The sequence below is a fragment of the Cebus imitator genome, unplaced genomic scaffold (assembly GCF_001604975.1).
Source record: "Cebus imitator isolate Cc_AM_T3 unplaced genomic scaffold, Cebus_imitator-1.0 Scaffold537, whole genome shotgun sequence".
NCBI lineage: Eukaryota > Metazoa > Chordata > Mammalia > Primates > Cebidae > Cebus > Cebus imitator.
Genome location: NW_016107852.1, coordinates 1,319,617 through 1,333,785, shown reverse-complemented (window position 1 = coordinate 1,333,785; position 14,169 = coordinate 1,319,617). Strand labels below are relative to the sequence as shown.

The 14,169-nt window shown below is 43.9% G+C and overlaps 1 protein-coding gene across 3 annotated transcripts in view; it reads right to left on the bottom strand.

Annotated features, from left to right (window-relative positions):
* Positions 1 to 14,169, bottom strand: part of NAAA (N-acylethanolamine acid amidase) — a 25,125-nt gene extending 10,956 nt beyond the window's left edge. For all 3 annotated transcript variants that reach the window (XM_017514812.2, XM_017514813.2, XM_017514814.2), the window contains exons 1-4: positions 13,881 to 14,169; positions 13,168 to 13,332; positions 9,639 to 9,765; positions 5,356 to 5,446 (exon numbers count right to left, since the gene is read on the bottom strand). In XM_017514812.2, the coding sequence (XP_017370301.1) occupies positions 5,356 to 5,446; positions 9,639 to 9,765; positions 13,168 to 13,332; positions 13,881 to 14,080 (583 nt within the window). In that variant the 5' untranslated portion in view covers positions 14,081 to 14,169. The remainder of the gene's footprint in view (positions 1 to 5,355; positions 5,447 to 9,638; positions 9,766 to 13,167; positions 13,333 to 13,880) is intronic.

Genomic DNA, 14,169 nt, shown 5'->3' with positions numbered 1-14,169 from the left:
ACAATGATAATCATGTTAAAGGAAATAATTCTATTAATTATACCAGGCAAAATATAATTATGTAGCTGTCAAGGGAAGTGTCTTAATAAATACTAGGAAGAACATAGAGAACTTGAATCTTTCACACCGGTGATTTGTGCTCAGATTCAAAAAAAATGCAAATTTACAATCATTTCCCAAAATTACTTTTGGACAACTTTTAAAGGCCTCTGAAGGGGATCCATTACCAAACAAAAGTTTTCATTCAAGGATAAGTAACAGCAATATGAGAAAAAAAATGGACAAATAGATTCACAAAATTTTTTTAAATTCTGTGTATTAAAAGACAGTATCAGCCTGGCACAGTGACTCATGCCTATAATCCCAGCACTTTGGGAGGCTGAGGCTGGCAGATCACCTTAGGTCAGGAGTTTGAGACGAGCCTAGCCAACATGGTGAAACCCTGTCTCTACTAAAAATACAAAAACTAGCCAGGTATGTTGGCACATGCCTGTAATCGCAGCTACTCAGGAGGCTGAGGCAGGAAAATTACTTGAACCTGGGAGGTGGAGGTTGCAGTGAGCTGAGATGCCCCACTGCACTCCAGCCTGGGTGACAGAGCAAGACTCCATCTCAGAAAAAAAAAAAAAAAAGTATCAACAGAGTAAAAGGCAATTCACAGACTGAGAGAAAATATTTTCAATAATAAATTAATATACAAGTATTTAGAGAACTCCTAAAACTCAACAACAAAACAAACAGCCCAATTTAAAAATGGGCAAAGGGCTAGATGTGTTGGCTCACACCTGTAATCCCAACACTTTGGGAGGCCCAGGTGGGAGGACTGCTTGAGCCCAGGAGTTTTAGACCAGCCTGAGGAAAATAGTGAAACCCCATCTCTACAAAAAATTTTAAAATTATCAGGCATGGTGGCACATGCCTGTAGTCCCAGATTCTGGGGAGGCTGAGGCAGGAGGATTGCTTGAGCACTGGAGGTCAAGACTGCAGTGAATTCTGATTCAGTCACTGCACTCCAGCCTGAGTGATAGAGTGAGACTGTCTCAAAACAAACAAACAAAAAAATAGGCAAAGGACTTGAATAGACATTTCTCCAAAGAAGATATATAAGTGCCCAGTAAGCACATGAAAAGATACTCCATATCATTAATCATTAGAGAAATGCACATCAAAACTACAGTGAGACGCCACCTCACACCCATTAAGATGGCTACTATTGGCCAGGTGTAGTAGCGTATGCCTGTAATTCCAGCACTTTGGGAGACCAAGGCAGGTGGATCACTTGCGCCCAGAGTTTTAGACCAGCCTGGGCCACATGGCAAAACCCTACCTCTACAAAAATTACAAAAATTAGCCAGGCATGATGGTACATGACTGTGGTCCCAGCTACTTGGAAGGCTGAGGTTGGAGGATCACTTGAGCCTAGGAGATTGATGCTACAGCGAGCCAAGATCCCGCCACTGTACTCTAACCTGGGCAGCAGAGTGAGACCCTGTCTTAAGAACAAATAAAAGAAAGAACCAGGCCATGCACAGTGGCTCACTCCTGTAATCCCAGAACTTTGGGAAGCCAAGGCAGGAGGATTTCATGAGATCAGGTGTTTGAGACCAGCCTGGGTAACATAATGAGGCCTTGTTTCTAATAAAAAAAATGTTTACAGTGGCTCACATCTGTAATTCCAGCACTTTGGAAGGCTGAGATGGGCAGATCACCTGAGGTCAGAAGTTCGAGACCAGCCTGACCAATATGGTGAAACCCCCATCTCCACTAAAAATGCAAAAATTAACCAGGCATGGTGATGGACACCTGTATTCCCAGCTACTCAGAAGGCTGAGTCAGGAGACTTGCTTGAACCCGGGAGACACAGGCTACAGTGAGCTGAGATCACACCAGTGGACTCCAGCCTGGGTGACAAGAGCAAGACTCTGTCTCAAAAACAAAAACACAAATTTTTTTCTAATTTAAAAACCACCCCCCTACAAATAGCTAGAATTTGAATGTTTCTAGTGTAAAGAAAAGACAAATATTTAAGGTGACACATATCACAATTACCCTGATGTGATTATATGAATGTAACACATTATCATACGCGCTCCCAAAATATGCACAAGTAATGTGTCTCAATAACAAAATTAAATTTTAAAAATCCGCTCTAGCAATTTTGAAATAGGTAATACGTGATTGTTAACGGTAGTCACCTTGCTGTGTGGATCACCAGAACTTATTCCTCCTGGCGAATTCAAACTTTGTATCTTTTGACCATCCCCCCTTTTCCCTAGCCCTTAGCAACCACCATTCTACTCTCTGCACCTGAGTTCAAACTTGGAGATTCCACATGTAAGTGAAATCATGCAATATTTGTCACAATAGGTGGAATAACATGACCATTCTAGTTGCTGGGTAGGAAAAGAATTACAGGAAGGTAAAAATAGTAGCAAGGAGATCAGGTGGGCTGAGCAGGCAGTACAGGTGTGATGGAGGCTAACTCAGCAGTAGAGGGGTAGAGAATGGAGAGTTACAGTCTAGTTCTGGTGTCAGAGCTGATAAGACTTAGGGAGTAAGGGGTAAGTGATGACTTCTGGTAGCAGTTGCGTGCGTAGAGGTGCCATTTTCTGAGACACGGGAAACAAGGAGAGGGGCAGATTTGAGTAGAGGCAGAGTTAGGTAGAAAATGGGGAAAAGAAAAACGCAAGAGATCGGCTTAGGCACACTAAGTGTAAGATGCCTAGTAGACATCAGAATGGAGATGCTGAGAAGATGGCTGGATGCTCCAGTCTAGGACTCAGAAGAGGCCAGGCCTGGAGATGCGACAATAGCAAAAACACTTCCGCAGCCTTTGCTCTGTGCCGGGGACTGCTGCATTTCATATTCATTAATTCATCTCATCCTCACAGCAGCTGTTATCATCTCTGCTTTTGAGATGAGGAAACTGAAGCACAGACAGGTTAAGCTCCTTGATCATGGTCACCCAGCTACCAAGTGACAGAACTAAGATGTAAACCCAGGCAGGCTGGCTCGGGAGTCGAGATCTTACTCACCAGGTGTCTTGTTAAGCCTCCCCAGGCCCCGTGGCATTTGTTAGTCCTCCTCACATCGTTATCCTTTCCTTGGGGGTCTTTGAGGCACTGCTGGAACCCTCCATAATGTCCAGAGACTTAATATCACAGCCCTTCGCAGACTCGAACTCCTGGGCCCAAGCCATCCTCCCTCTTCAGCCTCCCAAGTAGCTGGGACTACAGGCACATGCCACCATGCCTGGCTAAAAGCAGCTTAGCAGTGTTTCATTAAATGCATATGTGGTAGATTAACTTGGTTATTTTTAACTGCTCATACCTTAGATTCTACTAATCAAGTTTGGCAAACAACTTGAGTTGCAAAATGAAAACCAGTCATTTTTAATAAATATACATGTGATTATAGGCATTCTATTAAAAACCTCAGTAATTGTCTGCTGTGGTTTGGGTACCACTGGTTGAGAACCAGTCCTATACATAGCTGACATTTGAGAAAATGTGGAGGAAATACATTAGGATAAAGAAATGTTTACCGTGGACACTGATATATACTCGACCACCATCTTCCCGGTAAAGCCTTATGTAAAAAGACAAGAATAAACAACAACACTGGCCAGGCGCATTGGCTCACGCCTATAATCCCCAGAATTTTGGGAGGCCAAGGTGGTGGATCACCTGAGGTTGACAGATCGAGACCAGCCTGGCCAACATGGTGAAACCCCATCTCTACCAAAAACACAAAAATTAGCCAGATGTGGTGGTGCGTGTCTGTTATCCCAGCTGCTCAGAAAGCTGAGGCATGAGAATCACTTGAGCCTGGGAGGCAGAGGTTGCAGTGAGCCCAGATTGCGCCACTGCATTCCAGCCTGGGCAACAGAGCAAGATTGTGTCTCAAACAAACAAATCCCAAAAAACAAAAAAAAAGTCTATCAGGGTTCATTAGATGAGCAACGCTAAACTTCAAGGTACTCCTTATATATATTATTTTCCTTGATTCAGCTGCACGCTGAGAACACACACAGAGCTTGCTTACCTCTGGGTTTCCCACACACTGTGGAACTAAATGGTCTTCCCCTGAGATCTGGGGAATGGCAGTGGGGATGTCAATGAACAGAGCAATTGGGCCAGGACCCAGGAGAGCAATCTGAGAATTTCCTCTCCCACTACTAGCTGTCATTTCCTCTCACAACCTATTTCCTTCTCTGCCTAATGAATGGAGTTAATAATAACAGCCCTGCCTAAAGGGACTGTTGTGTCTAAGAAGAAGACATGTGAGGATGCGCATGGTAAGCCAGAAAGTGCTTTACAAATGTTGCTTGATTAACAACATCATATATCCCCTAGATTATCACAGTAGTTTCCAAATGGTCTTCTGCTTCCATCTTAACCTAACACAATCCAGTCTCTACAAAGCAGCAAAAGTAATAGCTAAAAATATAAATCACATCTGTTCACTCCCTGGCCTACAACCTCCCTACAGCTTCCATTATACTTAAAATCCAAACTCTTCATTGTGACCTTGCACCATGGCCTCAGCCTCTTCTTCACTTCTAATGTCACTACCCATTTACTCCATGCTCTAACCACACTGACTTCCTTTTGCTTCTGAAATCCACCAAGCTTATTATTCCTACGTATGGCCTTCATCCTTGCAGTAAGTCCACCAGAAATGGTCTTCCCCTGGCTTCTGCAGAACTAGCTCCTGGATCACATGGGTCAGGCCTCCTCTGACCCTCTGACCTGTACTAACCACTCCACTTCCTCTTTCACTCTCTATCACAGCTTCCTATTTTGCTTTCTTTTCTTCCTTCCCTCCTTCTTTCCTTCCTTCTTTCTTCCTTCCTTCACTCCTTTCTTCTCTCTCTTCTTTCTTTTCCTTCCTTCCTCCCTCCCTCCCTCCCTCCCTCCCTTCCTTCCTTCCCTCACTTTCTCTCTCTCTCTCTCTCTCTCTCCTCCCTTTCTCTCTCCCTCTTCCTCTCTTTCTTTCTTCAGACTTTCACTCATATTGCCCAGGCTAAATTGCAATGGCACAATCTTGGCTCACCACAACCTCTACCTCCCGGGTTCAACTGATTCTCCTGCCTCAGCCTCTGGAGTAGCTGGGACTACAGGCACGCACCACAATGCCCGGCTAACCTATTTTGCTTTCTTTTTACCACTCATTGCTACCTGAACTCATTGTCATTGCTTCCGTGCATGCTGTCCATGTCCTCCCCCTAGGATGGAAATCCCTGCCACATAGTGGGTGTTCTGTATGTTCTGTATGTTGGGTGAGTGAAGGAAGTTCTTGGATAGAACTGAACAATAACGTAGCTTAAATTACACAGGAGTTTGTTTTGATTACCTCGTTCATCACCAGAAACTGTAAACTTGTGTGGGCTCTGACCGGTCCATAATCCTACATAGCCAATAAAAGTCGTTCCTGTGAATGCAATCTGAAATCAAGAGATAATGGATCATTTCACCATTCCAATCAAATGCATTGAAATCACCTGTTTTGTCCTACAATTTTTGGATTTTTTTTCTTCTAAGTTCCAACATAATAGAATAAAGCTCTGAAATCGCCTTCTAAGACAGAGGTTCTTAACCTTAAGTTGGGGTGGGGGTGTGGTCCATACATAGATTTTAGTGGATTTATGACTTTGGATGAGGGAAAAAAAGATGCATTTTCACTAACCCTAACTGAAATTGAATTCCTTCTATAATGAATGCATGCAACAAATCACGCAATCATAGTGGTGCCTATAATTTTGTCACTAGTAGAAATCACAGGTATTTTCACATACACAATGTTGGCTGCAGATATTTTGAAACACTGTCCATAATTTACTACTTTGAAAACATGGTAGTTATTAGACCCACTGCTAAACCTTACTATTTAATGTGTTAAGAAAAAGTATAACATTGAAATGGCTGATTTCCTTTGTTCTCCCATGTATTTTATTTTATGTATTTATAAAACATTATTCACCAAAGGGGCGCATAAAGCAGATTAAGAGGCCCCATCCTAGAAGTGGCAAATGGAGTCTTATTGTAAAACTTGTTCTGATTTGATGATAAGAGGTAACTATCACATATTTTATAAGCTTTGTGAAGTTAGGAGAAACAAGTGGGACTTTCACCAATAATAATCACATTTAAATTTTAAATATGTAAAGATCCTTTTACACAGCTCTTTCACTTAATCCTCACAACTATCCCATGAATTATAGGGATCACCTTCACTTTAAATTAAGGTCATGAGCTCAGTGATTGCAAGATACTGCTATGTAATCTGCAGGAGAAAATTCAAACTCTATATGTCACTGAGGCTGGAATGCAATTCTGACTCACTGCAGCCTTGCCCTCCTGGGCTCGAGTGATCCTCCCACCTCAGTTTCCCAAGCAGCTGGGACCACAGGCCCGTGCCACCAAATCTAATAATAATATTTATTATTATTATTATTCTGGTTTTCCTAGAGATAGGGTCTGCCTATGTGGCCCAGGCTGTTCTAAACTCCTGGGCTCAAGCCATCCTTCTTTCTTGGCTTCTCAAAGTGCTGGGATTACAGGTGTGAGCCACCACAGCTAGCCTTTATCAGTTATTTCTGATAGCAAATTTTATTTTTCATTTTATTTATTTATTTCTATTTTTTCTGTAAGCTGTTCCATGGCAAAAATTTTATTTTTCAAATAAGTTATTTGGCCAGGTGTGGTGGTTCATGCCTGTAATCCAGCACTTTGGGAGGCCAAGGTGGGAGGATCACTTGAGGCCAGGAGTTTGAGACCAGCCTGGCCAGCATGGTGAAACCCCATCTCTACCAAAAATACAAAACTTATCTGGGTGTGGTGGCGTGCACCTGTGGTCCAAGCAACTTGGGAGTCTAAGGCAGAAGAATCGCTTGAACCCAGGAGGTAGAGATTACAGTGAGCTGAGATTGTACCACTGCACTCCACCTTGTGACAGAGCAAGACTCTGTCTCGAAAAAAATTAAAAAGTACTTACAACAGTATCTGACTCATATTGTTCCGTAAAAGCTAACTAATACTGTGATGTTTTAAGAAATACATAGTCCTAGATTGATATTTTCCTTAGAAAAATTAAATCAGTAATGTTTTTCACTTAATTATTTATTTTTACCTTATCTAGTTGTAGAAGTAATTTAAGGTGGCTGAATTACAAGGGAGAATGCAGTGGCCTTAGTTTTATAAAATGACCTCAGTCCTCAGACTTACTAAGGGCCTCCATGAGTACCCCCATTTCCACACATGACAGTAAAGCAGAAATAAGTCTACCTTATGACTAAAGCCCTTACAAATGTAATTACAGGACAATAAAAAGTAATTATATGGCCACTGCATTTGCATGACACAGTGACTGTAACATGAGGGTGACCCTCATGTTAGGGTCATTCTTGAAGGGCTGAGAAAAATTGAAGTTATGAGATCAAAATCACATCATAGTTTTCAATTATGATACATAATTATAAGTAACATTGAGATATAACTTATGATATTTTATCTTGCAGCTCTGAAAATCTGTTTCTACTTCTGTTTGTACTTCCCAATTGTTTCTGCCTAGTCAATTAACATAAACAAACCCTTAGCAGGGAATTTTAAGTTTCAGCCTAACTGCCTGGTGCAATGTCTCACACCTGTAATCCCAGCGCTTTGGGAGGCCAAGGCAGGTGGATTATCTGAGCTCAGGAGTTCAAGACTAGCCTGGGCAACATAGTGAAACCCCATCTCTACTAAAAATACAAAAATTGGCTGGGTGTGGTGGCGCCCTCCTGTAGTCCCAGCTACTTAGGAGGCTGAGGCAAGAGAATCGCTTGAACCTGGAAGGCAGAGGTTGCAGTGAGCCGAGATTACACCACTGCACTCCAGCCTGGGTGACAGAGCGAGACTCTGTATCAAAAATAAAAACAACAATAATATTAATGACAATTTACAGCCGAATTAACGCTGAGTTTAAAAACAAAAACTATCAATAGGCCCAGCGCCTGGGTTCTGGTCCTCCCTCTGCCATCTCTCCGCCTGTGATTTGGGGCAGGTCAGGTTCTGTGAAGCTAAGCGCCCTCATCTAGAAAGTGAAGATAAAAATGTTGACTTATGCCTGCTTTGCAGGGCTGCTGGGAAAGTCAAATGAGGTCCTGTGTATGAAAATACTTGTAAGATTATATACATGAGACAAGAATGAGAGATGAATTATTTTGTGGATAACCTGTTCTTAATTTATTAAAACAATTTCTTGGCCGTGAGTCCTCCATAGAAAAGCAATACCCAGTGTAAACTGTCTAGATTCAGTAACAGTAACCTGAGTACTGAGAGTAAAGCTATCTCTGTCGACTATTTCTCTATAGACTATTTCATGGAAACTCCAGGAAAAACAAAAACAAATGAAGCAACAACTATTAAAGTGAGTTTTAGAACAGTTGAAATAATTTTCATTGCATTTATTCCTTTGTCTATTTGTAAAAGTATTAGCTCATTATAGAATAATGAAGAAAAAACATGAATAAAAAATAATATTATCCCATCAGTCAGTAATAACTTAATATTTAGCATATTTCCTTTGAGAATTAATTATGCATTTGTATTATCCTTACCATTTAAAATCATTTTTAAAGTAATTCAGCTAGAAATCAAATTGTTAACAGTGGCAAAGTGAAGAAACAGGACTGGAAAGGAGAAACTTTTACGAATATTTCTGTACTGTTTGAACTTTTTACGAAAAAGAGTGTTTGTAAAAGCAGATGGCTAACTGACTAGTTAGTAAATGAGTTTTCAGTATTTGTGAATCAACCCCTAAATGCAAAGAACACAGGGAATATAGTCCTTGTCCTTACAGTCAAAATCCGGCTTTTGCATGCTGTATTCTGGTTTACAGCAAAACATGCTGTGTGTACTCAATGAACATTGATTTATTCCGTCTCTCTAGAATTTTACACAGTGGCAACAGCACACGCTAGATTACACTTTTAAAGGGACCATGCTATAAACAAAAACTCTAAGTATAATTTTTTAAAGCTCATACCTAAGAGAGTGGTGTGGTCAATCATACTTGCAGAACGAAGGACCATTTATTATTTGGCTACAACTTATCAGGCACCTACTACATGGTTTTACATAGACTACTTCATGTAACATTTTAACTATCTCAGTAAAGTAGTTATGAGCCTCCAAGAGCTGCAGTCTGCCAAATTACTATATGAGTAATTTCTCAGGTTCACAAAGGAAGTACAGCAATTGATAGAATCAGGATTCAAACCTGGACTGTCAGATCCCAAAGTTGGGTGTTCCTAGTTACGGCACTACCCAGCCCCTCCCTATTCCAAAAGCAGACTGGGCATGGGAAAGCAGAGAAAAGAGCTTTCTCTGCATAAGCAGATAATTCTCACTCTCTAAAAGAGATGTCCCTAAGGAAAACTGGGTGACCTCTTTAAGTAGATGCTCAATAATAATAAATGACTGTTCTTCCTATGAGCATAATTGATGTAAACCTCTCTTTGGGCTTTGTTTTTCCAGGGGTGTGATGTTTTTTGTGTCTTACGCTGATAACACATTTAAGTTAGCAGACCATTGAAATGACAGCTAACTTGAGTTAGCAAATCTTTGATTTCTTATCTTATATGGTACGGACTGTACCTGCCCATTCTTTAAGAATTGCACATCCACGGTCAACTTGCGTAAGATATTCCCAAAAGGATAATCCAGATTCCGACCATGGTAAATGTGGCCTCTGGAGTCTTGAGCCACAATACTGGTGCAGAATCTGAGAAAAGGGAAAAGTCCAACATGAATGAATAAGACAAATAAGAACAAAAGGAAAAGGAGTTTTTCATTTGTAAAACAAGTCCTCAAAGTAAAATGGTTTCTCTTCCTTATAACTGACATAAGTGGTATAATGTGTGCACAAGAATATAGATTCACAACTCATCTGTGTTCATTCAGTGTTTCTAGGCTCTTTGCCCTTAGCACACAGGGAAGGCATCGTAAGCACAGTAAGTTAAGAATTTCATCCTCAGTCTATTCCTAAGTGAAACTAACCTATCCTGGGCTCAGGACACCCCTGAACTCTGCTTTTTCCTCTGCTTGGTAGTATGTATTCTACACATTATTCAAAGCCAGCTCAAGCTCATCTCTCCATATATGAATTCCTCCGAGCAAGTAGAGTAGCACTAAACCATTGTTTCACAAATGTTTTACTTTGTCCCCTTGGGAAAATGGCTGGTGCTTTAGAGGTTTGGCACTTTTTCTGTCTCTCTCCCAGCTCCTTGCACAGAGATAATAATAATAATAAAAAAAGGAATCTCTATGAACGTAAGTATTCTGAGAAAAAGAGGAGGAAGTTTGCTAAATATCTAAATATCCAAATATCCATATTCTCTGAGAAGATTTAATGGTATATGAAAAAAATATTTATATACAGTATGTCCAATACCGGGGGAAAAGATATGTATATCCACATGAACAAAACTGAGAGAAAATATCTTAAAGGTTTTTTCTGGTCATTTTTGAATAAAATGGTGGTTAGCTTTGTTCTTTTTACTTTTCTACATTTACTGATTTTCTACAATGATTACATGTTACTTTTATAATTAGGTGGAATAAAGTGTTACTTTTTTGTTGTTTGTTTAAAGATGGAAACTTGGTCAGGTTTTAATTCCCTCTAAGGTTTCTGTTTTTTATTTGCTTATTTATTTATTTGAGTCTCTGTCACCCAGGCGGGAATGCAGTGGCACCATCTCGGCTCACTGCAGCCTTGACTTCCCAGGCTCAAGCCATCCTCCAACCTCAGCCTCTTGAGTAGCTGGGCCCCAGGTGCAAGCCGCCATGTCTGGCTAGTTTTTTTGGCATTTTATGTGGAGACAAGGCTTTACCATGTTGCCCAGGCTGGTCTCGAACTCCTGGGCTCAAGAGATCCACCCACCTCAGCCTCCCAAAAAGCTGGGATTACAGGCATGAACCACTGTGCCCAGCCTTCCTCCAAGGTTCTGAACTTAACTTCAAAGAGTTCAGGTCAGGGAGGGGACTGGTAAGACATGGGAAGTACCAAAGCAGAGTTTGTAGAATCTGTCTCAAAGGTGATTTTTCAAAATTGGCAAGATAGCAATACTTTAATATCATGCCCAAATGTTGCAGTGTGATGTGGCAGTGCACAAGTGCTGGAGACAAATGAGGAAACAGGCTCTGCTCTGAGAGGCACGGCAGCCACTGGAGGTTCACATGCTTTCAGCACTCACCAGCAACCTGACTTCCAGCAAGGTGGCCCTTCTAAGGCTTGGTTTCCACATCACAAAACAGATGATACCATCTTCCCCATGGGGCTGTGTTCACGAAGTGCCTGGCACCCAGTAGGCTCACTAAAGGGTAGCTAGTATTATTCTAATTCAAGAAGGCTTACTTCCAAAATGAGAAGAAAGCATTTCCTTTGTCAATGCTAGTGAATTGAAGGGTGCTTTTTATTAGGCAATTCAATACATACCTTAGTATCAAATCCAAAAGTTAGAATGTTTTTACTAGAACGTTTGCTTTAATCTGTTTGAATATGGTGACTCCAACAGATGAAGGTAAAAATGATTTATGATTTTTCATTGAGAAAGCCGTAACTTAAAAATAGGAAAAAGTTGGAGGTAGGAGAGGGAGGTGGTAAAATTATAATAACTTAGTTCAACTGAAAAGCACTTTATTTACCAAACCTGTGTCTTTTCTGTGCCTGAAAGCATTTCCTGAAGAGGAAGGCTGTCACAGTGCTGCTTTGCTTACTCTGCCTACGTGTTCTAGGAAGATGCCTGGGCCAGTAAAGTTTCATTATTCCAAGATCTTTTCTATCCCCATCATCTTTAGGCAGCAAGAAGCTCTAAGTATGTACAAGATGTTAAGAGATGAGGCTAGTCTGGTGGCAAAACAGCAAGCATTAAAGGGAGAAACCAAGTCAAACCTCTTTATTCCAAGACCAGTTACTGAGCCCATAAACCCCTGCACTTTGCCTGGGATCAACCACACACTCCATGTTACTTTCACTTCTGGGTGCACTTTTATTTATTTATTTATTTATTTATTCATGTATTTATTTTGAGACGGAGTCTTGCTTTGTTGCCCAGGCTGGAGGGCAATGGTGCGATTTCCGCTCACTGCAACCTCTGCCTCCCGGGTTCAAGCAATTCTCCTGCCTCAGCTTCCCGAGTAGCTGGGACTACAGGCGTATGCCACTATGCCCGGCTAATTTTTCGTATTTTTAGTAGAGACAGGGTTTCACGGTGTTAGCCAGGATGGTCTCCCAAAGTGCTGAGATTACAGGCGTGAGCCACCTCGTCTAGCCCATATATATATGGAGTCTCCCTTTGTCGCTCAGGCTGGAGTGCAATAGGGCCATCACAGCTCACTGCAACCTCTGCATCCTGGGTTCAAGCCATTCTCCTGCCTCAGCCTCCCGAGTAGCTGGGATTACAGGCACCCACCCCCACCCCTGCCCCAACACCACCACACTCAGCTAATTTTTTTGTATTATTAGTAGAGATGGGGGTTTCACCATGTTGGCCAGGCTGGTCTTGAACTCCTGACCTCAGGTGTTCTGCCTGCCTAGGCCTCCCAAAGTGCTGGGATTACAGGCGTGAGCCACCGCGCCCGGCCTCGGTGCACATTTTATCATGCCCACTTCCCAGTCCAAACACTGGCTGGCGCTATTAGAGCAGTTTTCCCTGCAGTCCCATCCCTGGTGGACACAGACACTTCAGACATGACACACATGAAAGGTAAATGCAGGGCGACAAATAAGGGCAGAGATGAGCCACAGCCAGTATAGATCTGGAAGGCCACTGAGTTCACTAAGGGGTCCAGATGAGGGGAGTCTTAGTTTCAAAAACTTCCTGGAAAAGTACGTTTTGAGCAGAATTTTAAAAGTAGGATGCCACCTGGATTGGGGAAGAGAAAACCCGGGGCTACTGGGAGAGGAAATTTCAGTGTTGAGTCAGAGAAGCTGCTTTCCCTCTCGAAGCCTGAGATCTGCAGCTCAGATTTACCCAGAGAAGTAGAGGAAGCGCTGGAGGTTTCTGGGCAAGCAGGCACCACCCTGTTTTTATCACACGGAAAGCATGTCTCCTCCTGCTAGTCTGTGTCAGGAGGCCCCCCGCCGCAAGCCCCGCGTTACTCCGCACCGGCTTGGGGTACTCACGCGGAGGACTCGTAGGCCAGGTTGACCAGGAGGCAGTCGGCCAGGCTGAGGTTCAGGAAGTCGCACATGCCGCGGATCTCGCCGGCGAAGGGCTGGGGCAGGAAGCGCTCCAGCTCCAGGACCACCTTTCCCATCAACACGTGCACCCACCTGGGGACTCTATCCCTGGAAACGAAAAGCAGGAAGGCGTCTGACCCGCTCAGAGGTCGGCGACATGCGACTGCCTGTGTACTGGGAGCGGGACTACATCCTGAGGGGGTGAGCGCTCAGGGCCACCGCTCCCCAGACAGCGGACCGCTCTGGCGCCGCGTCACTCGATCCGCAACCCCCTGGGGGCGGGCGAGGAAGAAAACTCAGAGATGGGGAGGGCGAATGAGGCTGGTCCCAGGGCTTGGAGGCCCCGTGAGGCCCGCAAGGAAGTCGCAGGTTGTCCCTCTTCGGTAGCTACGCAGCCCAGGCGACAACCCGCGCGCCACCCTGACCCGGAATGGCTCAAGGACTGGCGTGCCACGGGTGACACTGAACTTGGAAGCTGAATCTGCCGCCCTGGATTCTCCCCAACGCCGACCCTGCTCAGGGCGGCAGCCAAAGCCAGTTCTCCCAGTGTGGCGGGGAGTAAAGCGTCCGGGTTTAAAACACTTTGGGCAGCGCGGGTCTGACTCCGACCCGCGCTGCCTGCGTCCCCGCAGACCCAGTCCAGGGGCCCAGCTCACCCGATGACTTGCGCCACCGCTGCGCGCACCAAGTCCAAGTCGTAGTGCCGCAGCACCGGCAGCCAGCGCAGCTCGGGTGCCGCGTCCAGGCTCACGTTGAAGCGCGGCGCTGCTGGGGGAGAGGAGGCGGACAGCCCGGCCCCGGCCAGCAGCATCAGGGGCAGAAGCCCCGGGCACGCCTTCCTGTCTGCGGCCGGCATGGCTCGGATTCCTGCGGCCGCAACTCGGACCTGGGCAGCCACTGTCGGAGCCCGGGTAAGCCGCGGAGGAGGAGGAGCCGGGGCCGGGC